Genomic DNA, 27,334 nt, shown 5'->3' on the forward strand with positions numbered 1-27,334 from the left:
TGTGTGTCTAGTTGACTCCTATCTACAGCCAGGAGATCCCTGCAGTCTCTTGTTCCTGTTGTATTGCTGATGTCTTTGTGTGTGTATAGGTGACTCCTGTCTACAGCCAGGAGATCCCTGCAGTCTCTTGTTCCTATTGTATTGCTGATGTATTGTGTGTGTATAGGTGACTCCTGTCTACAGCCAGGAGATCCCTGCAGTCTCTTGTTCCTATTGTATTGCTGGTGTATTGTGTGTGTATAGGTGACTCCTATCTACAGCCAGGAGATCCCTGCAGTCTCTTGTTCCTATTGTATTGCTGATGTATTGTGTGTGTATAGGTGACTCCTGTCTACAGCCAGGAGATCCCTGCAGTCTCTTGTTCCTATTGTATTGCTGATGTATTGTGTGTATAGGTGACACCTATCTACAGCCAGGAGATCTCGGGCAAGCTGGACTGGTACCACTTCTACTGTTTGTGGGAAAAGCTGTCCCCTGACATGCGCCTGGTGGCCGGGACGGTGGGGGTGGAGGAGGGCTTTCTGGCCAAGGCCATCACCGGGAGGATGCCCACCAAGACAGCTGCACAGGTCTGTACACTGTTTGGTCTTAACGGAATTTACAAGTCAGAATAACCATGTGTGTGTTGAGGGAGCTGTGTTATTCTGCCAGTCACACTAAATGCAGGTCATCCATCATGTGGACTGCAGCTAATTCAGTAAATGTAGCTTGCTTTGATTCCTAGTTTTAGTCCAGAAACAAAAATATTTGGGGCCAGGGAAATACCGAGTGAGAGTGATCTCAGGTGCTAATGCTGGTTTGAGATACAAAAAGAAGAAGAAGAAAAAGTCCTTGATTTTTGTCTGCATCACCTCGTCAAACGCTAGTCTGGTTTGCACAGTGGTTATTGACATTTACCATGGGTTCTATTTTTTTGTGGAACTGGTTTCCATGTAAACAGTAACAACACACTTACCCTGTTTAAAAATGTTCAGGCCAGGGCAGTGGCAGTCCATCAGTTTCTTTCTTTATTTGGTGTTTAACGTCGTTTTCAACCACGAAGGTTATATCGCGACGGAAGTCCATCAGTTCCCCAGAACACTAGCACTACATGACTTAGTGCATTAGGTACCTTTACTGGAGGTGGCTGTCAGATAATGATATAACTGTAACAACACACTTACCATGTTTGAAATGTTCAGGCCAGAGCGGTGGCAGTCCATCGTCGGTTCTACACAGCGCTGGCTCTGCATGACTTGGTGCATGAGGTGCCCGTACTGGAGGTGGCTGGCAGGTATAACTGTAACAAGGGACAGCTCCAGTCTCTCATGCAGTCTGCTGCTTCTTTTGCTGGTATGTTTTTATTGAGTCACTTGAGAAAAAGTGACTCTATGTAATCGGTCAGTGTTAGTCTGTCCGGCCGGCCGTCCGGCCGGCCGGCCGTCCGGCCGTCCGTAGACACCACCTTAACGTTGGACTTTTCTCGGAAACTATCAAAGCGATCGGGCTCATATTTTGTTTAGTCGTGACCTCCAATGACCTCTACACTTTAACGATGGTTTCGTTGACCTTTGACCTTTTTCAAGGTCACAGGTCAGCGTCAAAGGAAAAATTAGACATTTTATATCTTTGACAAAGTTCATCGGATGTGATTGAAACTTTGTAGGATTATTCTTTACATCAAAGTATTTACATCTGTAGCCTTTTACGAACGTTATCAGAAAAACAAGGGAGATAACTAGCCTTTTCTGTTCGGCAACACACAACTTAACGTTGGGCTTTTCTCGGAAACTATAAAAGTGACCGGGCTCAAATTTTATGTGAACGTGACTCATTGTGTTGTGAATAGCAATTTCTTCCTGTCCATCTGATGCCTCATATAATATTCAGAACTGCGAAAGTGACTCGATCGAGCGTTTGCTCTTCTTGTTTTAAAATGAAATTTAGCTTTTTTTCATTTTCATTTTCATTTCTTATAATTTATTTTATTTTATTTTTTGGTAGCAGAAAGTCGCAAGTTAGGAGAGACGAGAGAAATCGGTCCAAATATTATGCATTGCACTTGGGGAAGTGCAAGTCTGACAGTCGATACCCTGCGGAAGTAGGTAACGTCAGTTTCTTCACATTTGTGAGGTGTCCAGGAAGCGCGTGATGTTTGTCAGAGCAAGGAACCTCTTTCTCAACCCATTCAAACCCAACACAGTTATTTCTGGAATTCCTCTATTTGAATGCCTTACGTCATTTTCTGAGGGTACAGTGATAGTGCTAGTCACTTGACTATTGCCTAATTCAAGCATTTATTGCTTACTTAATAAATTCCCAATTCAGGATGTGGCATAACCTTTTAGCAACTTCTCTGCATGCAGTAAAAGAGAGTTCACTCCTCTTTCCTTCACAGGCATGGTGACGGTGTTCTGTGCACGGCTGGGTTACAATAACATGGAGCTGCTCATCTCACAGTTCCAGCAGCGTCTGACCCTAGGCGTCACCCGCGAACTGTGCGACCTGGTTCGAATCCCACTGCTGACGGGTGCCATGGCCAGAATGCTGTTCAACGCTGGCTACCAGACCGTGGCCTCTGTGGCCCACGCGTCACCGGAAGATATTGAGACTGTCTTCAGAAAGGCATCTCCTTTTCAGAGGTTGGTGGGATTTTCTTGTTAGTGTTACCCCCCCTTTTAAGACCTCAACAAAACTGAGAAAATCAGGTCTTTGTAAGGAACGTGTCTTGAAACGGTGGTACATTTACCGAGGTCATGACCAACAAAACTGAGAAAATCAGGTCGTAATAGAGAGGAAGGGGTTACCGATGCAATGTTGATGCTGTTGTTATTGAAAATGGGAAAAGGGTGCTGGTATCGGGGAAATATTCGAAGCAGCATTGATTGAAAAGCTATCCAAGTGCACAGTGCTTGAAGATTGGGATGAAGGTCGTAACAGTAATGTAGAACCCTCACTGTCCCTCTAGTGAAGGAAAGTTTGATACAGCGTTTGGTTTCAGATATTTCATAAATACTAAAGAAGACAGGATGAATGCTCTGTGCATGCTTGTGAGTGGATGTGTATGTGGGAGCAACCTAATGCTAGCAAGCACACACATCTTTGAATCTGGTTCTTTTCTCTTAATTTCACACACAAGCATGACCCCCAAGCGCAATAATACACACACACACACATGCAAACACACACACACATGCACACACATGAAAACACACACTCACACATGCAAACACACACACACACACACACACACACACACACACACACACACACACACACACACAAGCAAACACATTTCATCTTATTTCATCTTTCTGTGTTCAATCAGCAACAAAAAGCAGGATGGGGAATCGGACTGGGACATGGAGCAACGTCGCAAGGCTCGCTGCGTCTGGCTAGCCGGTCGCAAAAGCGTCACTGAACTGGAAGCAGCCAACGCCATCATAGACGAAGCCAAGACCATCATACAGCAAGAGCTTGGTGTCAGAATCGACTGGCAGACTGGGGCAGCTAACGTCAGTGTTCACGCTGACGTCACCGAGAGTGTCGAGAACTTGTCTGCATCGAGGACCATTTTGAAACAGGGGAGGGATGTGTCTGTGATTTCGAAAGAGTCGCAACAGATGAGCAGCAGAAATGTGTCTGTAGCAAGCAAAACCTCCCCAGCTGTTGTGGATTCAACAAGTGGAGTGAATTCAGTTGAAGGATCAGAAGCAACCCCCTGGAGTGCCACAAGAAAAAGAAGAAGCTCTGAGCAAGTGGTGGAGTTTCAAACTCCTCTCACAACCAATAGATCGAAAAGACCTCTTTCCTGTAAGTCTTCGGTGAGAAGAACCAGCGGTGGGAAGAGAGACGCCTCCCACGTGAAGGGCCCTCCTTCGGGTGATAGAAGCCTGCTGAACAGGACAGGGTCTAGAAACTCCACCTCGCCGAAAGATGTGTCGTTCTTTGGGCAAGTTGTTGTCAGCCCTCCCGTGTCTATGAAGAGACTGGCAGAGCACACACCAAGCCCTCTGGCAGCTGGAGGTACTCCCAGAAGCGACAGAAGAGAGAGTGGCCAAGTTTCCTCCGCACCCAGATCTGGTCCTCATGATGCTTGTGGGGTGAGGTTGTTCAGCAAACCTCAGAGAATGAGTGGTACACAGCACAGTGAACACAATCTGCCACAAAAGCAAACTTTTGTGACTGCAAAACAGATGACAGATCCATCTAGAAACAGTTTTCCTGATGGTGGCGTCTCCAGACATTCAACTGCAAGTGCTATTAAACCATTCTGTGATGCAACCGGAAAAGACCAAAGCAAACGGCAAAATCCAGACCTGAAACGACATGCTGATTTGAACGATGAAAATGCCAGAAGTTCTGGTGCAGTGTTTACAGTTGTGACAGATGAAAGGAGCAATGGTGACACGAACACTGGACATACAGACAGAAGTGAGTTCACGCATACAAATCTTGTTGAAGAAGGCTGTTCTCATGTCTCTGGCCATGAACCATACGCTTGCTTTTATCAAAAGGCCTCAGAAATGAAAGCAACATCTACAATACAACAAGACACAAATCTGACGGCCCACGCATACACAAACAGCAGAGGGTCAGATCTGGGACCACAGAGACACACTCTAGTTAGTGTGTCAGGGGGAAACCACAACAATGATGACATTGATAACTGTTTTGATGACAGCCTCATATTCAACACCCAGACTGACAATCTTATGTCGGGGGGATTGAGTGACTCCAAATCTCCCAGTGACAAATCGTTTGAAAATGCTGTAGCGTCCACCCCTCTTGTGCCTGTCACTTCTAAAGGAAAGGTTATAATGCAAGATATGAAGAATCAGCACGTAGCCCTCAAAGGAAACAAGAATACACTTTCAGCTGATAAGACTGTGGAGACTGCAGAACAGAAGAAAGTGACATTGTCAAAACAAAAGAATGGGGAACAGGCCTTGACAAAAGTGAGCGTGTCAGTTGGTGCTTCAGAACCACAAACCTATGTTGATGTAGAAGTAGTGGTCCACAGGAACCCACAAAGTTCTCATCATCTAAATGTCTCACATCCTTCGGCATGCCCTCCACCCGATTTTGAAGAAGACAACTTCACAGAAGACATGTTCAGCTCACCTTTTGTTTCCATGTCAACCCCCAGCGGACACCAAAATCTGACATCATCCGTATCTGAGCAAAACACCAGTAAGGCACCAGAGACGGTTGAGACAGTGACATCATCCGTATCTGAGCAAAACACCAGTAAGGCACCAGAGACAGTAGAGACAGTGACATCATCCGTATCTGAGCAAAACACCAGTAAGGCACCAGAGACGGTTGATACAGATACAGCACAACAGAGCAATGCCACAATCCAAGAAAAAGAAGAAGGAGAGGATATTGCCACAGAAGCTCTGTATCAATCAGATGCTGATGCCTCTGCTGAGCTGATTGCAGCCAGTAACTACGAGCGTCTGCCGTTCTTGGAAGACGGCGTGATTGGAGATTCTCCAGACACGTCTTACCAAGACCTGGGAATAACAGAGAATGTTGCCAGCACTGGCCGTGTTGTGTGTGCAGACCGAGACCCAGACACGTCTTACCAAGACCTGGGAATAACAGGGAACGTTGCCAGCATTGGCCGTGTTGTGTGTGCAGACCGAGACCCAGAGGAGACTGAGAGGGAAGAAGAAAGAGAGGGTGGAGGTGTGAGAGAAGGTGAAAACCTTGGTTCAACGGACTGTGCTCAGTACGACATTCAAGATGACATTGCTGCTGCCATGAGTGATACTTTTAGTTCGTCCTTTGCCGTCCCCAGCTGTGTGAGGAAGAAAGAGAAGACAGCTCCAGATTCTGACCCTGATGGATTTTCTTCTTCTCTGACTGCCTCCATGATGGAAAAGGCTTTCACTGATGATTCTTTCTGCGATGGCACTGAAGAAACCCATCCCAAAAGGCAGCTCATTTTAAGCAAAACCTCATCCCAGAGAGACACACAAAAGGCAGTTTCTGTACACAAATCTAAAGATTCCAGTGCAAAGAATTCAGCTTTCGTCAAGAACACTTCAAAATCATCTATTTGCACAGCAAGTGATTCAAATTCAGTCAGAAACTCTTCAAAATCATCTCCTCCGCAGAATGAGTCTCGCTCTGAGAAGAAGGAAGGAAGGAAAAGAAACAGTAGCACAAGTCAAAAATCTAAGAGAAATTCAGATGGGCCTGCAAGCCCTCAGAATGGAGGGGAAGGTGATTGTGTTCCCCCTACCCCACCTGATGAGAGTCTGATTTCTGTTCCTTCGCCTTGCGTTCGGCGTACACCCCTCCGAGCCTGTAGGACCAAGACACAAGTATCTTGTGGAACCACTCAGGCTCTTGAAACTGACCAGGTAAAAGATCTCAAGCACAAAGTCAAACCCATGGATAAAGAAAGCGGAAGAGCTGAACACAAGTCACAGAACGACAAGAGGAGGGCAGGCAGAGAACAGGGTTGTGATGAACGGACAGACAAAGTCAAGACTCAGGCTAAGCTTCTTCAGGGGGAGAATACCTCAGCAAGTGTGAAATCAACAAACCGTCACAACAGCAAGGAAACTGGTGTTGAATTAGCATACACTCACAATATTGACGTTCCCGGCATCAACAGTGATACTGCACGGAACAGTCCTCCTCTCTCGCAGGAATCATTGTGTGTAATCGACGTCTGTTCCAATGCTGACTTGTTCACCATTTTTGTGGAAGAGTGGCGTAGCCAGCCAGCGTATGCCATCTCCATCGCCTGTGAAAAGAAACCCAGTCCTAAATTGCCAGGCGGTGGTATTGGCAGCAACTTCATGCAGGGTGAGTGGTGGCTGGTTGGTAGTTTGGTAGCTAGTGCAGTTTTAGCCTGTGAAACTCTAGTGTAATAGACGGTGTTCAGAAATAACTCTGTCAAGTGTGTATGGGTTGTGGAAGAGTTGCCTGCCTTTGTTTCCATAGAGACTGAGCCAAGCCTACAATGTCATGTGTAGCTTGCCTCAGTGTTTCTATTAAAAAGCAAGGAAAATCAAGGGAAAGCAACTCTTCTACTGTCCATACAATCCTGACAGAGTTATTTCCATAATTGGTCTATTCCTTCAGCATCATGCTGGTTCAGTGTTCGGCTTGTTTGAAAAGAGTAACAACATTGTCTTCCGTATATAATATATTCTGTCACTGATGTGTAATGTTGGTTGCCTACATCAGTACAGTCGAACCCACTTAAAACGAACACGCTAGTTACGAATTTTGACTTACAACGAATTAGTTTTAAGTTCCCAACTGAATACTTCTTTCTTCATGCTTAAAAAAAATGCTTAAAACGAATTCTTTATAACGAATTTACGCTTATAACGAGCACTTTTTGGATTCCCAAGCATGCATAATGTCTGTAATTTACTCACGCTTATGACGAAATCTTTAAACTCGTCCCGAGATCGACATATCATGGGAATTTGAGAAGTTTGAATACACGTGTGTCAAAGTCTTCCCTTGCGTCGACTGCTTGAACCATTGCTCAACCGATCACTGAATAAAGTTAAACTGATTACACTGTACTCACAAAACAATTTCAAATTTAGAATCAAAGTGATTGATAGCTCAGACACTGAACATGAATGACTGACTGACGTTTATTTCCTTCGCGAATACCAAAAACGAAACATCGAACGGAAGCCATTGCCAAAAATATAGATGCCAGAGTGGTTTCCCTTGGACAAGGGAAACCACACTCTCAACGTTTGCGTTCGCCGGTTCGCGATAGTTTATCAGTCAGTCAGTGCTTTCGATTTGGATTTGAACATCATGTTGCAACAAAAAAACAAAAAACTAAATTGGCCAAGGTTTGCTACCCGTCGCCAAGGTAAGTGATTCCGGACAAATGATAGGAACACCGCGAATGTGGACAGTGTCAGTGTGTGCGCGTGTGTGTGACCAAAAACGTAACAACTGGATGAAACATCTGTGTGCTCACTCTCACTCAAACTCAACAATCATCACTCAACATGAGACACACATGAACATGTACCTGAATATGTCACTTTATTGTCTAAACGTGAAGCAGCATGAAAGTTGCGAAAGAAACAAATTGAAACACCATAAAATGTACAAGACTTAAAAAAAAAATTAACAAAAAAAATCAATCAATTTTCTTAATACGAATTTTGGTTAAGACGAACTTTTTTTCCGATCCCCAGTGATTCGTCTTAAGCGAGTTCGACTGTATATGTGACAAGTGGAAATCTTTGGTCACTGCAGATATATTTATGATCTATGTTCTATTACTAACGGCAGACACCACAGTGAAAAAAGTGATTTTTTTGTTTCCCTTGTGCAGACTGTTTGATCTGTGTAATAAAACATATGTCAGCCTGACCCCGCTTAAGGTTTCATGTAGATCTGTATCTTTATATCATTCTGTGCGGTCAGGTCCTCTCACGTCTCTAGCATGTCTTCTTTTATCTTGAGCCTTTTTTTGTCTCCAATAGAGTCACAATGAGAGACAATGCAGCCTTTTTTGTCTCCAATAGAGAGTCACAATGAGAGACAATGCAGCCTTTTTTTGTCTCCAATAGAGAGTCACAATGAGAGACAATGCAGCCTTTTTTTGTCTCCAATAGAGAGTCACAATGAGAGACAATGCAGTCTTTTTTGCCGAAATGTGAAACCTGCGTGAAAATCAAAAGTACATGTACTGACAACATTCTCATATAACATTCTCCACATGTTTTGTATAATAATGATAGTAATAATGACAGCTTTTATACCGTATTTTGGTAATAAAAATCAAATACATTCTAGCAAAATAATGTTTGAAGGCAAATCCGGCAAAACAGCAGAGATGTCAGCAACGCAGGGTGTGACAATCCCAGGGGATGAGGAACGGGTCATTGTGGGTGTGGCCGTGTCCTGGGCCGGGCTTGATGCCTACTACATCTCAATCCTGCCCGAGGACACAGGTTGGTTCTTTTCTACTTTGATTACTCTGACGATCTTTCTCGCAAGAAACTGAAAACAGTATCGCCTACTAAGCTTAGTTCGTAATCTGTACTGTCCATATTTTTTTGTTTGTCCTTTTTTTAATGACCGTTGGGATGACATATTTGTAAATGTAATTTTTTGTTTTGTTTTGTCATAAATTAAATATTCAAATAACTTACCATTGTTGGTTTATTATTTTGAATTTTGGAACGTTAGCAGTCTTTCTGTTTTTGTATTCCTCTTAACTTTGACTGCCCAGGGCTTTCCCCTTAACTTTGACTGCCCAGGGCTTTCCTCTTAACTTTGACTGCCCAGGGCTTTCCCCTTAACTTTGACTGCCCAGGGCTTTCCTCTTAACTTTGACTGCCCAGGGCTTTCACCTTAACTTTGACTGCCCAGGGCTTTCACCTTAACTTTGACTGCCCAGGGCTTTCCCCTTAACTTTGACTGCCCAGGGCTTTCACCTTAACTTTGACTGCCCAGGGCTTTCACCTTAACTTTGACTGCCCAGGGCTTTCACCTTAACTTTGACTGCCCAGGGCTTTCACCTTAACTTTGACTGCCCAGGGCTTTCCCCTTAACTTTGACTGCCCAGGGCTTCTTTCCCCTTAACTTTGACTGCCCAGGGCTTTCCCCTTAACTTTGACTGCCCAGGGCTTTCACCTTAACTTTGACTGCCCAGGGCTTTCACCTTAACTTTGACTGTCCAGGGCTTTCACCTAAACTTTGACTGCCCAGGGCTTTCCCCTTAACTTTGACTGCCCAGGGCTTTCCTCTTAACTTTGACTGCCCAGGGCTTTCCTCTTAACTTTGACTGCCCAGGGCTTTCCTCTTAACTTTGACTGCCCAGGGCTTTCACCTTAACTTTGACTGCCCAGGGCTTTCCTCTTAACTTTGACTGCCCAGGGCTTTCCTCTTAACTTTGACTGCCCAGGGCTTTCCTCTTAACTTTGACTGCCCAGGGCTTTCACCTTAACTTTGACTGCCCAGGGCTTTCACCTTAACTTTGACTGCCCAGGGCTTTCACCTTAACTTTGACTGCCCAGGGCTTTCACCTTAACTTTGACTGCCCAGGGCTTTCACCTTAACTTTGACTGCCCAGGGCTTTCACCTTAACTTTGACTGCCCAGGGCTTTCACCTTAACTTTGACTGCCCAGGGCTTTCCCCTTAACTTTGACTGCCCAGGGCTTTCCTCTTAACTTTGACTGCCCAGGGCTTTCCCCTTAACTTTGACTGCCCAGGGCTTTCCTCTTAACTTTGACTGCCCAGGGCTTTCCTCTTAACTTTGACTGCCCAGGGCTTTCCTCTTAACTTTGACTGCCCAGGGCTTTCCTCTTAACTTTGACTGCCCAGGGCTTTCACCTTAACTTTGACTGCCCAGGGCTTTCACCTTAACTTTGACTGCCCAGGGCTTTCACCTTAACTTTGACTGCCCAGGGCTTTCCTCTTAACTTTGACTGCCCAGGGCTTTCCTCTTAACTTTGACTGCCCAGGGCTTTCCTCTTAACTTTGACTGCCCAGGGCTTTCCTCTTAACTTTGACTGCCCAGGGCTTTCCTCTTAACTTTGACTGCCCAGGGCTTTCCTCTTAACTTTGACTGCCCAGGGCTTTCTTTTTGGAACTCTTCTCTGCATTCTCTAGCTATGAGGGACAGCATATATGTGAGAGGTTTTTCTTTACATTTTGTACAAATAAAAAAAAAAAGAGACAGGCAGATGGACATGTAGAAAAACTCACAGAGAGGGAATACAAATTTGGTGAGAGGGGCTATGAGAGCTGTGCACTGTTGGATTTTCACTGACCCTTCAATTCAAAGTGTAACACTTTACCAGCTGTTCATTTTACTGTGAGATGTGTCTTTATGGTTTTTATTTACTTGAAGTGGACCATTTGTCGTTGCACTTTGAATCCTGTTAATTTCTCTTCTCCATACCTCTCACCAGAAACAGACACGTCACTGGACGACACCCTAGCAGCACCGCCCTGTACCCAGTCAATCTCACAGGAACGAAAAACACAGACCATCAAAGAAATCCTTCAGTTGACAGAAGGCAGACGGTCTTCTCCGACAGTGATTGCTTACGACTCCAAGTCAGCGTACAATGTTCTCGCTCGAGGTCTGGGCATCGTATTTGGGAAGTGCAAAGACCCGCAGTTAGCCGCTTGGCTGATGGACCCAGGAGCAAGGGAGAAAACCCTGCACAGCATGGTGACCAATTATCTGCCTGCTGACCTGCCCCTGTTAGAAGGTGAGTCTGTCAGCAAGTCTGTCACTGTGTACTGAATTGATTTGACTGACTGTGTGATACCTAGCTTAGATGTGTGTGTGTGTGGGTGCGTGCATTTTTGTGTGTGTGGGTGGGTGTGTGTGTGTTTGTGTGCGTGCATGCATGTGTGTGTGTGTGGGTGTGTGTGTGTTTGTGTGCGTGCATGCATGTGTGTGAATGCTGAGGATGCAGCAAAAGAAAGCATGAACCTATAATTCAGTTGTATGGCTCTGGCAGTATTAAGTTGATACATTCTCAATATATCATAGAAATCGAACATGATTAACATATTCTCAATGCATTTGTATGAATTGTTCAGATGAAGGTTGTTTTGCAAACCTTGGAAAACGCGCATACATCTGCTCTCATTTTGGAGACTAGAAATGTGTTCATTGTTTGGTTCTATTGATTACCATTTGTGGGACACACATCATTAGGCAAGGAAAACATAAGTTAGAAGGCAGTAAGCAGTTCCATAGTGCCAGTTTTAAATGTCAGGTTACATTTGTGAGCCAGCCCAGTTTTCAGCATCATTTGTGGCGGTAGTAGCACAGATCCAAAAATATACAAACTAAACCTCTACGTTGATTTGCCAGGTGTTGGCGGCAGCAGTGGTTACGGCAGCCTAGGGCTGTCGGTCAAAAGCACAGGCACGGGACGGATGCGAGCGGTGGCTGAAAGCATCCTAGCCAGGCGTCTGATGGACTACTTTTGGGGGCAGCTGACACAGACAGGGCTGGACGCAGCTTTTGTCAACACTGAGATGCCGTCTCTGCTCACCATGGCCAGGATGGAGCTGAATGGATTTGGTACGTGTAGGGACAGGCGCAATGGCTTGGTGGTAAGACGCCGGCCTCAAAAGCGGAAGGTCGTGGGTTCGAGTCCCGGCCGCGCCTGTTGGGTTAAGGTGGAGATTTTTTCGATCTCCCAGGTCAACTTATGTGCAGACCTGCTAGTGCCTTATCCCCCTTCGTGTGTACATGCAAGCACAAGACCAAGTGCGCACGGAAAAGATCCTGTAATCCATGTCAGAGTTCGGTGGGTTATAGAAACACAAAAATACCCAGCATGCTTCCTCCGAAAGTGGCGTATGGCTGCCTAAATGGTGGGGTAAAAACGATCATACACGTAAAACACCACGAGTGTACGTGGGAGTTTCAGCCCACGAACGCAGAAGAAGAAGGTACGTGTAGGGATGGATGGACACAGGGTGCAAGTTGGGTTGATCTGAGGCTGTGATTGTCAACCTAAAGTAGATGAACAAGATAACAAAGAAAATGTACTTGCCAGAAAAAAAACCAGCAACGTGGACAATCAAACATGAACACGGACCGGTTTCAACATAAGGTCTTCATCAGCAAATAAAAGGAGTGATGACAGAAAGAGAAAGAAGAAAATCAAAAAGAAGAACATTCTCTTCCTGTCATCTCTCCTTTTACTTGCTGATGAAGACCTTATGTCAAAACCAGTCTGTGTTGCTGTTTTTTTCTGGTGAGTGCATTTCCTGGTGAGTACATTTTCTGGTGAGTACATTTTCTGGTGAGTACATTTTCTGGTGAGTACATTTTCAGCTATCTTGTTCTAGTTCATCTCACCTGCAGTCTCTTGTTCCATTTCAATGGTAGATGAGATGAAATAGTCACCAAGTTGAGTGTTCTCCTTTTAATGTGAAACTTTGGTGAAGCAACCCACCTACCTCTATCTATCAGAAACGGACATTTGTGTTGTTGTTGCTTGATAAAGTATCAGGCATGGGAATTGTCCGCCGAAAGGCAAATTTCCGCTGACATTTTGTTTTTGTTCCGCCGAAAAAGCAAAAGTGTCCGCCGAAAAAAAAATAGGGGAGGCAAAAATGGTTCTTCAAACTGAATTAAATTACATATCTTATCCCAATTCACATATAGCAATTTACTTCAGTTTAGTGCTAGAACGGAAGTAGGGAACGCCCGTGCGTATCTCCCTGTGGGACAGTCACAGTACCTTGAATGGAGCTGCTGAATCCGGAAGTGGAGGCATGGTGAGGGAAACTCTTTCCGTCTTCACCGGAATGTTGTTCAGCGTGAACGTCGGCTGACGTAACAGTGGCTGACGGCGCTGCCTTAACCCTCGACCGAGAGCGATCGTCTACCGTTCCTGCCTGAAGGGAGAGCAAATGTTCGCTCGCCGAGCGCAATTCTGACGAAAACATGCACCTCATTTGATCGCTAAACGTTGCAAACATTGCTGACAAATCTTCCTTCTCCGATGCTATGCTAGCCTTAACCGGCGCTGACTTGCATTCTTGCTTCAGCGCCAGCATTACCGGACTCTTAGGATTGTCAATTTCTACCGTGAAAGTATTCTGAGAAACTGGCTCGAACACAGTAACTGTAGGTTTAGAACCCTTGGGCTTCTTAGCCGCTTTCTTAGACGGAGACTCTGTATTGGCTACCTGTCTAGAGCTGGGTTTCTTCTTCCCACTGTCCGCCATACTGGCGTTAGTCTTGCAGACGAAAGTAAACAAAGGCTAACTCGTGGCAAACGAAAGCAAATACGAGGAAAGAAAATGGACAAATCTCACCCAATCTCAGCTAGAAAGCTAAGATACAGACGTAACCAGGGTGTAGACTGCCAAAGAAGCAGCGGGCTAACAAAATAGCCCGAGCGTAATTCAAAACACGTCCTTAGACGCTAACGCTGAAGAGTGGAATGAATAAGATGGCGGTGAGAACACGCATGCGCAATGCATGTTGGGAGGTAACCTTGACCTGGCGTTGTCATGTGACCGACAAGGCTGCTCTATTTTTAGGGTTAATTCCCCCCCTACCAGGGTGGAGCGTAGTTTTCAGCGTTCTAGCACTAAACTGAAGTAAATATGTGAATTGGGTAAGTATATTAATCAAATGAAAATTTATTCTTAAAATTTTTGATTTAATGGCAAACTTGGAGCTAAGATGACACCAAATTGCACCATTTGTGTTCTTTGGAGAAACCAAATTCCGGGGGGTCGTGCCCCTGGATTCCCCTAGTAAGGCTAGGCGCCTCGCGCCGTCGACTTTGTTATTACTTACACATTTTCAGCCTGTTTTACAATTTTCAATTCCCATGCCTGAAGTATGCCAGAAGGCTTTTTTTTTGTCTAAAGAAGAATGTGAAATGCAGGGCAATGAAGTGAAATGGTTGTTGTGTGATACGTACCACTGCAGGGTTCAGTGAGGAGGAGTGTGAGAGTCAGAAGAACCTGATGATGGCCAAGCTATCAGCGCTGGAGCAGGATGCCTACACATTGGCTGGGCATCCTTTTACCCTCACCTCCACCGATGATGTTGGACAGGTCTGTGACAGACCTGTTTACCCGTACTATTTTGGAGTAATTTATTACAATTTTTTCGAATTTTGGGAAAAATCCTCCATTTGAATCCAGACTAAGATTTTCAAATGTGCTTAGAATTAGGTTTGTGTTGCTAATGTTGGCGCTTGTAACCACTGGGTTACTATTTTGGTCATCAGTAAAAATCAGTCTGTTTTGACAGTCTCAACCTGTCAAATGTCTGTCTGTCTGTCTCCCAGTCTGTCTGTCTGTCTCCATTAGTCCCTGTCTGCGTGCCTACCTGAGTTGGCTTTTGAATGGTCTGTGTTCTGTCAATTACATGACCTATACAGCAGGATTAAAGGACTAACTAACAATATCTCCTTGTGATTAGGAGCCTGTTAGAGGTTAGCTGACTAGCTGTTTGATTATCCTGCTTCTGCATCAGCTTCTATCTGTTTGATGACAAATGAGTCGGTCAGCTAGCTTAACGGTCTGTTCACACTCTGCTTAGCCTATGTGTGTGGGTGTTTCTTTCCCTGAGAATGAGATTGATAACAATTTTGTCATTCACTGAAATCTTTTTTATGGGTATGATGGATAAATAGAGGATGTGCTATCCTGCTCTTGAGGAATACTTACAACATGAAGAAAAGAACTGGTTTTCAAGAGTTCTAGATTCGGCAACATTTTCGTTCAAAATAAAATAATAAGGGTATTTATATGGCGCAAATCCCAAGCTAGTTCTAAGCGCCTTACAAAAATAATAGTTTTAAAAAAATCACAAATAATCATTGTTGTTTGCACCCAAACCTCCAACTTTCAGATCCTTTATCTGGAGCTGCAACTGCCAGTCAATGGAGACCCATCAGCTGCAAAACCTGTGCGAACACTGGGTCCCAACCGCCGTGGTGCTCGTGGAAGTCGTCAAAAGTCGACCTTCAGCACATCCAAGGACATCCTGGAGAAGCTGAAGAACTTCCACCCCCTGCCAGCAATCATCCTGGAGTGGCGTCGCATTAGCAGCACCTTGACCAAGCATGTTTACCCCCTGCACAAAGAGAAGGTGAGTGTTGGATGGGGTATGAGGGTGGGAGGGCGGGATGGATCACCACTGAGTTCACAGGGTGGGATGGATCACCACTGAGTTCACAGGGCGGGATGGATCACCACTGAGTTCACAGGGCGGGATGGATCACCACTGAGTTCACAGGGCGGGATGGAGCACCACTGAGTTCACAGGGCGGGATGGAGCACCACTGAGTTCACAGGGCGGGATGGAGCACCACTGAGTTCACAGGGCGGGATGGATCACCACAGAGTTCACAGGGCGGGATGGATCACCACTGAGTTCACAGGGCGGGATGGATCACCACTGAGTTCACAGGGCGGGATGGATCACCACTGAGTTCACAGGGCGGGATGGATCACCCCTGAGTTCACAGGGCGGGTCTTTGGGGATTTTACTTAGCGTGGGGCGACCCCTACAGAAAAACTAGATGGCTGAAGACACAGGTACCGGGCCAGTGCCCTTTTTTAAAATCATGGTGCCATGCACCAATTGCATTCTGGCTAAGCGACTTTATGCTGTTAACCATTTCTATAGATCTATTATTTTTTAGAATAGATTTTGAAAGAAAATTAATGCTAATTTTATTGAAATGCAGGAAATCTGTATGATCATGATATCAAAATGTCCCAGTATTATGTGTGTTTTTCAGTACAGTCTTCCTGTACCTATCCTTATGTTTTACGTTTTAACTGGCAGAACCTGAAGCCAATATTCCATGATAGTAAAGCTAATGAAGTGTTCATTCTTCATGTTCTGTGTTTGACAGGTGTGGAGTGAGATAAAGCTAATGAAGTGTTCATTCTTCATGTTCTGTCTTTGACAGGTGTGGAGTGAGATAAAGCAGACCTGTTTACCCTCCCGGATTGTCCGGAATTATTACGGATTTGGGGTCTAAATTCCGGTATTACGGAATACTACCGAAAATTCCGGAAATTCCGGTCGAGAGAACCTTTTTCTTGCATGGAAATTCGAAGTCGAAATTGTGGTAGTCACCAGGGCTGTGATTTCAAGGCTGACCGAAACAGCCTTTTCTGCGCATGTGCACAGCAAGGTATTTGTCGGATTCCGCGGATTTGAGATCGACATTGGTCCGAAAGGTAATATAGGGCCGACCTCTGTGGGGACGAAATGCCAACCAAAAAAGCGAAAGTTGTACAGAAATATCGGCAAAACTATTAAGTCAAGTGGCGGTGTCTGGTGAAGTTTAAGAAGAGCGAACCACATTCATTTTGGTGATCAACTTGAGATCAGTGCAACAACAAAGCTAGTCAGTTACGAGTCACGTCGCGGCACGTGTCCCGAGGTTAGACGCAGCATTAGTTTTAACAAAATGCAGTACACAAATGAACATGGAAACAAACAAAAACACGAAATTATGTTTGGCAAAACATGAGCCTGCTTCGCATCGAGTTTATTTGACCTAGGTCTCTACTTCCACAGAATCTCTCTGACCTGCGAACCGATCTCTCACTACGGTCAGTCGCGCCAGAGACATAGATGTAGGTCGAGTATGGTCGCGCTCATCAGTTACTTGGCTGTTGCCGAAATTCAAGTCTTTCCGAGTCTAAAACTGATCTCCATTAATATTTCTCCAAAATAGCAAAGATCACAGTTCTTTGAATCGAAAAACTTACAACAAAATGTTTAATTGAAATAAACGAATCGGTCCTCTAAAATTAAAGGTAGCTTCTGGAGAGAGTTATTATGACTGGTTTTAATGCAGGATGTCTGATGTGACAGAATGTAAGGTGGTTTTGTTCACATGCATTTTCAAGTGACTGTAAATAGTCCAGGGGTGGGGGTGGGGGGGATGTTACAGGGGTTCCGGACCCCCCCCCCCCCCCCCTTGCTGTCAAAAAAGAAAAGAAAAACCAACAAAAATTCAGTCTGTGGGAAAAAAACTAAAGACATTTTCTGTCTGTGAAATTGTTGTTGTTGTCTGGAGCAGATATCAATGAAGATAAATTGCCATTATTTAATACTAACTTTAAAAGAAATAATGAGTGGCTGCTGACACCAATTTATCATGTTTAAAATCAAGGATAAGCTACAAATTGTTTATAAAATAGCTAAATTTCTTCAGCCAGACCCCCCCCCCCCCCAACCCCTGGACCGCAGGTTGTACCCCCCCCCCCCCCCCCCCCCCCTCTAGCTCTCTTGCTCCGCCCCTGAATACTGTGGTGTTGTTGTTTTTTTAGATAAAGTAAACTTGTCTTAGTTAACTTGCATATTATATATCAGGTGTCGTGTGTTTGTGTGTGTGTGTCATCGAGCTTCTGTGTGTGTAGTACAATACTGTTAAACATGGTTATCAATTTTGTACTTGTTTTGCATGGTAGCGCGCAAATAAACGTGTCGCTTAATCATTTTCGAGCTGGTTTATGGTTGATAAAAAAGATTACTCAAAGATGCCTCAAATTACGGAAAAGTACCAGCTGCATTCCTGATTTTCATTTTGGGGGGTAAACAGGTCTGGATAAAGCTAATGAAGTGTTCATTCTTCATGTTCTGTGTTTGACAGGTGTGGAGTGAGATAAAGCTAATGAAGTGTTCATTCTTCATGTTCTGTCTTTGACAGGTGTGGAGTGAGATAAAGCTAATGAAGTGTTCATTCTTCATGTTCTGTCTTTGACAGGTGTGGAGTGAGATAAAGCTAATGAAGTGTTCATTCTTCATGTTCTGTCTTTGACAGGTGTGGAGTGAGATAAAGCTAATGAAGTGTTCATTCTTCATGTTCTGTGTTTGACAGGTGTGGAGTGAGAGGCTGGGCATGTGGAGGATCTTCAGCGATTGTCAGATGCACACAGCCACCGGCAGAGTCAGCATGTCAGAACCCAACCTACAGAACATTCCAAAAGACTTTGACATCCTGCTGCCTGGTATGTTGTGGTCTAAAGGCGGGTGAGGGAAGGAGGGGGGGGTTGGGGGGGTTATGTGGATGAGGAAAGGGGTGGTGTTCAAAATGTCTGTTGAGAATTGGGAACAATAACATCATTCTGCTGGAATGCCATATTACAATTATAACATTGATATTTTTCTTTGACACCAGTTCCCATCTACTGTATTGTTCTACAGATGTGATAGGGGAAAGCCCCCCAGTGGCGTACAGTGCAGCCTCCCTGAGCGCCAAAAAGACGGGCACTTCTCGTCTGCAGGCAATGCGCGGAATGACGCCACGAGCTGCCCGTGTGAGCGACCCTTCAAAAGCCAGACACACGGCAATCAGCATGCGGCATGCCTTTGTGCCAATCCCTGGTGAGTTGATGGAAATGTTGTGCTGTATAAGCATAGCGGCTGTCTTTGTGGCAATCCCTGGTGAGTTGATGGAAATGTTGTGCTGTATAAGCATAGCGGCTGTCTTTGTGGCAATCCCTGGTGAGTTGATGGAAATGTTGTGCTGTATAAGCATAGCGGCTGTCTTTGTGGCAATCCCTGGTGAGATGATGGACATGTTGTGCTGTGTAAGCATAGCGGCTGTCCTTGTGGCAATCCCTGGTGAGATGATGGACATGTTGTGCTGTGTAAGCATAGCGGCTATCTTTGTGGCAATCCCTGGTGAGTTGATGGACATGTTGTGCTGTATAAGCATAGCGGCTATCTTTGTGGCAATCCCTGGTGAGTTGATGGACATGTTGTGCTGTATAAGCATAGCGGCTATCTTTGTGGCAATCCCTGGTGAGTTGATGGACATGTTGTGCTGTATAAGCATAGCGGCTATCTTTGTGGCAATCCCTGGTGAGTTGATGGACATGTTGTGCTGTATAAGCATAGCGGCTATCTTTGTGGCAATCCCTGGTGAGTTGATGGACATGTTGTGCTGTATAAGCATAGCGGCTATCTTTGTGGCAATCCCTGGTGAGTTGATGGAAATGTTGTGCTGTATAAGCATGCGGCATGCCTTTGTGCCAATCCCTGGTGAGTTGATGGACATGTTGTGCTGTATAAGCATAGCGGCTGTCTTTGTGGCAATCCCTGGTGAGTTGATGGACATGTTGTGCTGTATAAGCATAGCGGCTGTCTTTGTGGCAATCCCTGGTGAGATGATGGACATGTTGTGCTGTGTAAGCATAGCGGCTGTCCTTGTGGCAATCCCTGGTGAGATGATGGACATGTTGTGCTGTGTAAGCATAGCGGCTGTCTTTGTGGCAATCCCTGGTGAGTTGATGGAAATGTTGTGCTGTGTAAGCATAGCGGCTGTCTTTGTGGCAATCCCTGGTGAGATGATGGACATGTTGTGCTGTGTAAGCATAGCGGCTGTCCTTGATTGTGCCCAAAGTCTTTTCACCACAATTCAGTGGCAAAGCTTCGTGGGGCCAGTTTTGTGAAGTGGACTTTGCGGAGTGGACTTTGCCCAGCTAATGAGAGGCTTAAGAGTTACGCTATAGTCATGCTCAAGGATGCTTTATTAGCCTTAAAGGCACAGTAAGCCTCCCGTAAACCATCACAGATACTGTCAGGCTTTTACACACAGTACAAACACCCTTTCGTTTAAACACTCACCGCTTGAGAACATCCTAGGTGCCCTCCGTAAAGAGCGAGCAATTTTCAAAGAATTAATTTTTGCGTGGCCAGCCGAATTGTTCAATATTACAATCGGGTGCCTCGTTTTGGCGCTAGAACTAAGTTTATAAATAAAGTGACAGCTTTTTACACAAGTATTCTTAAATCATAAAAGAAATCTTTTTTCATCAAGACAAGATCAGTACAATTCGAAGTTTTGAAAGTTTGAAAAAAGAAAAGCCCGGAAACGTGTCACGCAAAACGTCTTTCTCGTAGCAGACGACGATTCTGCATAGCGCCAGTTCCTCTGAACCGTCATCCGCCACCGCTCTATTTCGTGTGACTCGCAGCCGTTTGTTGCGTTTTAGATTCAGAGGTACACAATAATGTGCTATTGCAGGTATGCTTACAGCGAGTCGCATTGAAATCACAAACTGACGACTAAATTGTGAAAAAAAGGAAACTGGATCACACGGGTTCACGATGGCTCAGGGGTAAGATAAACCACGCAAAAATAAATTCTTTGAAAATTTCTCGCTCTTTACGGAGGGCACCTAGGATGTTCTCAAGCGGTGAGTGTTTAAATGAAAGGGTGTTTGTACTGTGTGTAAAAGCCTGACAGTGTCTGTGATGGTTTATGGGAGGCTGACTGTGCCTTTAATTGGGAAAATGATAGCTGATTTCAGAAACATACAATCTACAGTCATTTCAAAAGACAGTCACAGATATCCTCAAACATCTTGTCTCAAATTAGAAGCAATGCATTTGTCATTTAGTTTCAAGTAAAATGGTCAACAAGACAACCTTACTTTTGGGGGTTCTTGGGAGATTTAAGAGTAAAAAAACCGCACAGAAAACTATAGTTACCCGACGCAAGCACATTGTACAGAAGAATAAAGAATTAAAGAAATATTAGGTCTGGATCAGTCATAACAATAATATATTTGCATATTGTTAGTAATTTTTTTAAAATTTGTTTTCATTCTCCCATCTCATAGGACATATCCTCCTGTCTTTTTTTCCCTTTTTTCAAAGGGGGAGTAATGCTGGCAGCAGACTACTCTCAGCTAGAGTTACGGGTCATTGCCCACCTGTCAGGAGACAGAAAGCTGATCTCCATTCTGAACAACGACGGGGATGTCTTCAAGATGATTGCGGCCCAGTGGAAGAACACCCTGCCTGAGATGGTGACTGCTGAGGAACGGCAACATGCTAAACAGGTGAGACGGGACATTAGAGAATACACGCACAGGCAGCATGCGTGTACACGTGCAGACACACATACAGTACACGCGTACACTGAGTTTATCAATTTCTTCTTCTTCTTCTTCAGCGTTCCAGAATTTTTCTGGTTACGTGTGAGCTCGTTTGCCCATTTGGGTTCCTCACACTATTCTCTGAGAGCATAGTCCGCTCACTCCGCTTTCGTTGAGTAGGCATGCTGGGTATTTTCGTGTTTCCATAACCCACCGAACTCCGACATGGATTACAGGATCTTTTCCGTGCGCACTTGGTCTTGTGCTTGTGTGTACACACGAAGGGGGTTAAGTCACAAGCAGGTCTGCACATAAGTTGACCTGGGAGATCGGAAAAATCTCCACTCTTAACCCACCAGGCGGCAGCGACCGGGATTCGAACTCACGACCTCCCGATTAGGAGGCCGACGTCTTACCACCACGCCACTGCGCCCGTCTATCAATTTCAAAATCATCATCGAAAATTTGTTTTAGAAGAAAGCCATCTATGCACAAAAATCTTTTAGAAAAGCGCACGAGCGACTATGGGATGGAAGGAAAGACAATGTAACACACACCTCTGACGGGCGGAGTCACGTGGTGGTAAGACATCGGCCTCCTAATCGGAAGGTCGTGAGTTCAAATCCCAGCCGCTGCAGCCTGGTGGGTTTAGGGTGGTGATTCTTCTGATCTCCCAGGTCAATTTATGTGCAGACCTGCTAGTGCCTTATCCCCCTTCCTGTGTACACGCAAGCACAAGACCAAGTGCACACGAAAAAGATCCTGTAATCCATGTCAGAGTTCGGTGGGTTATAGAAACACGAAAATACCCAGCATGCTTCCCCCAAAATCGGCGAATACTGCCTGAATGGCGGGGTAAAAATGGTCATTCACATAAAAATCCACTCGTGCTAAAACATGAGTGAATGTGGGTGTTTCAGTCCATGAATGAAGCAGAAGAAGACACACACCTCTCTTTGTCAAGAGTGCTGGCTCACTGACAAAAATCACTGAAAATTATAGTAATAACTCTATGGAAAAATGATTCCTGTTGGTGAAAAAACCCCAGCTAAGTTAGGCCTGTTTTGATGAAACTAAATATCTATTGTTGTGTGTAGGCGTGTTTTTGTTTTGCAACTAAATGCATAGCTGTTTTCTTCTTCAAAACATATACTAAGTTCCTGTTGTGTGTTTGCTGTGTTGCCAGATCTGCTTTGGAATGCTGTACGGTGTTTGCTGTGTTGCCAGATCTGCTATGGAATGCTGTACGGTGTTTGCTGTGTTGCCAGATCTGCTATGGAATGCTGTTGTGTGTTTGCTGTGTTGCCAGATCTGCTATGGAATGCTGTACGGTGTTTGCTGTGTTGCCAGATCTGCTATGGAATGCTGTACGGTGTTTGCTGTGTTGCCAGATCTGCTATGGAATGCTGTACTTCCTGTTGTGTGTTTGCTGTGTTGCCAGATCTGCTATGGAATGCTGTACGGTGTTTGCTGTGTTGCCAGATCTGCTATGGAGTGCTGTACTTCCTGTTGTGTGTTTGCTGTGTTGCCAGATCTGCTATGGAATGCTGTACGGTATTGGAGCCAGGGCGCTGGGAGAACAGATCGGAGTGGATGAGAACGACGCCACTGTCTTCATGGAATCTTTCAAAGCCAAGTACACAGGTATGTTCCTGTCATGTGTTTCTACTGACCTCGGTTTCTCTCTGTAAAGCCAAGTACACAGGTATGTTCCTGTCATGTGTTTCTACTGACCTCGGTTTCTCTCTGTAAAGCCAAGTACACAGGTATGTTCCTGTCATGTGTTTCTACTGACCTCGGTTTCTCTCTGTAAAGCCAAGTACACAGGTATGTTCCTGTCATGTGTTTCTACTGACCTCGGTTTCTCTCTGTAAAGCCAAGTACACAGGTATGTTCCTGTCATGTGTTTCTACTGACCTCGGTTTCTCTCTGTAAAGCCAAGTACACAGGTATGTTCCTGTCATGTGTTTCTACTGACCTCGGTTTCTCTCTGTAAAGCCAAGTACACAGGTATGTTCCTGTCATGTGTTTCTACTGACCTCGGTTTCTCTCTGTAAAGCCAAGTACACAGGTATGTTCCTGTCATGTGTTTCTACTGACCTCGGTTTCTCTCTGTAAAGCCCAGTACACAGGTATGTTCCTGTCATGTGTTTCTACTGACCTCGGTTTCTCTCTGTAAAGCCAAGTACACAGGTATGTTCCTGTCATGTGTTTCTACTGACCTCGGTTTCTCTCTGTAAAGCCAAGTACACAGGTATGTTCCTGTCATGTGTTTCTACTGACCTCGGTTTCTCTCTGTAAAGCCAAGTACACAGGTATGTTCCTGTCATGTGTTTCTACTGACCTCGGTTTCTCTCTGTAAAGCCAAGTACACAGGTATGTTCCTGTCATGTGTTTCTACTGACCTCGGTTTCTCTCTGTAAAGCCAAGTACACAGGTATGTTCCTGTCATGTGTTTCTACTGACCTCGGTTTCTCTCTGTAAAGCCAAGTACACAGGTATGTTCCTGTCATGTGTTTCTACTGACCTCGGTTTCTCTCTGTAAAGCCAAGTACACAGGTATGTTCCTGTCATGTGTTTCTACTGACCTCGGTTTCTCTCTGTAAAGCCAAGTACACAGGTATGTTCCTGTCATGTGTTTCTACTGACCTCGGTTTCTCTCTGTAAAGCCAAGTACACAGGTATGTTCCTGTCATGTGTTTCTACTGACCTCGGTTTCTCTCTGTAAAGCCCAGTACACAGGTATGTTCCTGTCATGTGTTTCTACTGACCTCGGTTTCTCTCTGTAAAGCCAAGTACACAGGTATGTTCCTGTCATGTGTTTCTACTGACCTCGGTTTCTCTCTGTAAAGCCCAGTACACAGGTATGTTCCTGTCATGTGTTTCTACTGACCTCGGTTTCTCTCTGTAAAGCCAAGTACACAGGTATGTTCCTGTCATGTGTTTCTACTGACCTCGGTTTCTCTCTGTAAAGCCCAGTACACAGGTATGTTCCTGTCATGTGTTTCTACTGACCTCGGTTTCTCTCTGTAAAGCCAAGTACACAGGTATGTTCCTGTCATGTGTTTCTACTGACCTCGGTTTCTCTCTGTAAAGCCAAGTACACAGGTATGTTCCTGTCATGTGTTTCTACTGACCTCGGTTTCTCTCTGTAAAGCCCAGTACACAGGTATGTACCTGTCATGTGTTTCTACTGACCTCGGTTTCTCTCTGTAAAGCCCAGTACACAGGTATGTTCCTGTCATGTGTTTCTACTGACCTCGGTTTCTCTCTGTAAAGCCCAGTACACAGGTATGTACCTGTCATGTGTTTCTACTGACCTCGGTTTCTCTCTGTAAAGCCCAGTACACAGGTATGTTCCTGTCATGTGTTTCTACTGACCTCGGTTTCTCTCTGTAAAGCCCAGTACACAGGTATGTTCCTGTCATGTGTTTCTACTGACCTCGGTTTCTCTCTGTAAAGCCCAGTACACAGGTATGTTCCTGTCATGTGTTTCTACTGACCTCGGTTTCTCTCTGTAAAGCCCAGTACACAGGTATGTTCCTGTCATGTGTTTCTACTGACCTCGGTTTCTCTCTGTAAAGCCCAGTACACAGGTATGTACCTGTCATGTGTTTCTACTGACCTCGGTTTCTCTCTGTAAAGCCCAGTACACAGGTATGTTCCTGTCATGTGTTTCTACTGACCTCGGTTTCTCTCTGTAAAGCCCAGTACACAGGTATGTTCCTGTCATGTGTTTCTACTGACCTCGGTTTCTCTCTGTAAAGCCCAGTACACAGGTATGTTCCTGTCATGTGTTTCTACTGACCTCGGTTTCTCTCTGTAAAGCCCAGTACACAGGTATGTTCCTGTCATGTGTTTCTACTGACCTCGGTTTCTCTCTGTAAAGCCCAGTACACAGGTATGTTCCTGTCATGTGTTTCTACTGACCTCGGTTTCTCTCTGTAAAGCCCAGTACACAGGTATGTTCCTGTCATGTGTTTCTACTGACCTCGGTTTCTCTCTGTAAAGCCCAGTACACAGGTATGTTCCTGTCATGTGTTTCTACTGACCTCGGTTTCTCTCTGTAAAGCCAAGTACACAGGTATGTTCCTGTCATGTGTTTCTACTGACCTCGGTTTCTCTCTGTAAAGCCAAGTACACAGGTATGTTCCTGTCATGTGTTTCTACTGACCTCAGTTTCTCTCTGTAAAGCCAAGTACACAGGTATGTTCCTGTCATGTGTTTCTACTGACCTCGGTTTCTCTCTGTAAAGCCAAGTACACAGGTATGTTCCTGTCATGTGTTTCTACTGACCTCGGTTTCTCTCTGTAAAGCCAAGTACACAGGTATGTTCCTGTCATGTGTTTCTACTGACCTCGGTTTCTCTCTGTAAAGCCAAGTACACAGGTATGTTCCTGTCATGTGTTTCTACTGACCTCGGTTTCTCTCTGTAAAGCCAAGTACACAGGTATGTTCCTGTCATGTGTTTCTACTGACCTCGGTTTCTCTCTGTAAAGCCAAGTACACAGGTATGTTCCTGTCATGTGTTTCTACTGACCTCGGTTTCTCTCTGTGAAGCAGGGAAAGTAGCACCAGAGGTGAAAAGGCCAAAATCAAAACAAAAAAGTTAGATTAGGATAACCTGACCAACCCTATTTTTTCAGCCGAGCTTCAGCCTAGAATAAAACCAAATAAGGTTTGCAGACAATGGGATGTTTGGCACTCCGAGCTCAATAAAAATGAAGCATGTGTGATGAAAAATAACGAAAATAAATACACACAAAACACTACCAACAGAGGCTCCTGGAACGCCGAAGAAGAAGAACTACCAACAGAATCCCGAAGTTTCCAAGTCAGATTTCAAACTTTTTAGAAAAAAACATGTCTCAGGGTTTGATGTAGTTGTCATACTTTTTGTGTTGGCATTGAATTTGATTTTTTTGTGTGTACGTGTCGTGTGTGTCTGTGTGTAGGGATGCGAACTTACCTCCGCAAGACAGTTGAATCATGCAGAGAGAATGGTTACGTCACCACGGTGACAGGACGCAGACGTTACCTGCCTGCCATCAAGGATACAAACCCTCATGCTAGATCTCAGGTAAGGGCTGCTGCACAAGTTTTACCAGGGTATTTTGTGATATGAGAAACAAAGGGACGTAAGCATTCTTAATGCATATGACATGTAGGGGCCCGGAAGCTCAGTTGGTAGAGCACTGGACTTGTGATCGGAAGGTCGCTGGTTCGAATTCGGGGTGGGACGGACACGGGTCAACTTTATGTGCAGACCCAGAGACGGAAGCCATGTCCCACCCCCGTGTTATTACAATGGCACGTAAAAGACCTTGGTCATTCTGCCATAAGTGCAGGTGGCTGAATACACCTAAACACGCAGACACCTGGGTAGCGCGACTCCGTTGCTGCTAGCTTTCCACTGGGAGGGAGGGACCCGAATTTCCCAGCGATGGGACAATAAAGTAATAAAAATGAAAATGGAAAAAAAAAAGGGGGTGCAAGTGAGAGTTATGCGAAACCAATCTTGTGGCACCTGAGATGGTTGGTTTCCCATAACTCTTTCTTATCTTGTGGCACCTGAGATGGTTGGTTTCCCATAACTCTTTCTTATCTTGTGGCACCTGAGATGGTTGGTTTCCCATAACTCTTTCTTATCTTGTGGCACCTGAGATGGTTGGTTTCCCATAACTCTTTCTTATCTTGTGGCACCTGAGATGGTTGGTTTCCCATAACTCTTTCTTATCTTGTGGCACCTGAGATGGTTGGTTTCCCATAACTCTTTCTTATCTTGTGGCACCTGAGATGGTTGGTTTCCCATAACTCTTTCTTATCTTGTGGCACCTGAGATGGTTGGTTTCCCATAACTCTTTCTTATCTTGTGGCACCTGAGATGGTTGGTTTCCCATAACTCTTTCTTATTCTTGTTACACATGTCTTTATTTAGAGTGCTTACGTTTCTACGTTTCTCAGATCTTAAAATAGCGCACTGCCTCA

General features: G+C 44.9%; 1 protein-coding gene across 1 annotated transcript in view; it reads left to right on the top strand.

Annotated features, from left to right (window-relative positions):
* LOC138961067 (DNA polymerase theta-like) overlaps positions 1-27,334 on the top strand; it is a 49,566-nt gene that overhangs the window by 17,177 nt on the left and 5,055 nt on the right. Inside the window, exons 13-26 of the mRNA XM_070332659.1 lie at positions 396-569; positions 1,182-1,332; positions 2,378-2,621; positions 3,308-6,804; positions 8,799-8,939; positions 10,906-11,211; positions 11,826-12,038; positions 14,415-14,542; positions 15,345-15,584; positions 18,340-18,469; positions 18,666-18,845; positions 21,126-21,310; positions 22,879-22,990; positions 26,302-26,426. Of these exons, the coding sequence (XP_070188760.1) occupies positions 396-569; positions 1,182-1,332; positions 2,378-2,621; positions 3,308-6,804; positions 8,799-8,939; positions 10,906-11,211; positions 11,826-12,038; positions 14,415-14,542; positions 15,345-15,584; positions 18,340-18,469; positions 18,666-18,845; positions 21,126-21,310; positions 22,879-22,990; positions 26,302-26,426 (5,826 nt within the window). The remainder of the gene's footprint in view (positions 1-395; positions 570-1,181; positions 1,333-2,377; positions 2,622-3,307; positions 6,805-8,798; positions 8,940-10,905; positions 11,212-11,825; positions 12,039-14,414; positions 14,543-15,344; positions 15,585-18,339; positions 18,470-18,665; positions 18,846-21,125; positions 21,311-22,878; positions 22,991-26,301; positions 26,427-27,334) is intronic.

The sequence above is a fragment of the Littorina saxatilis genome, linkage group LG3 (genome assembly GCF_037325665.1).
Source record: "Littorina saxatilis isolate snail1 linkage group LG3, US_GU_Lsax_2.0, whole genome shotgun sequence".
Classification (NCBI taxonomy): domain Eukaryota; kingdom Metazoa; phylum Mollusca; class Gastropoda; order Littorinimorpha; family Littorinidae; genus Littorina; species Littorina saxatilis.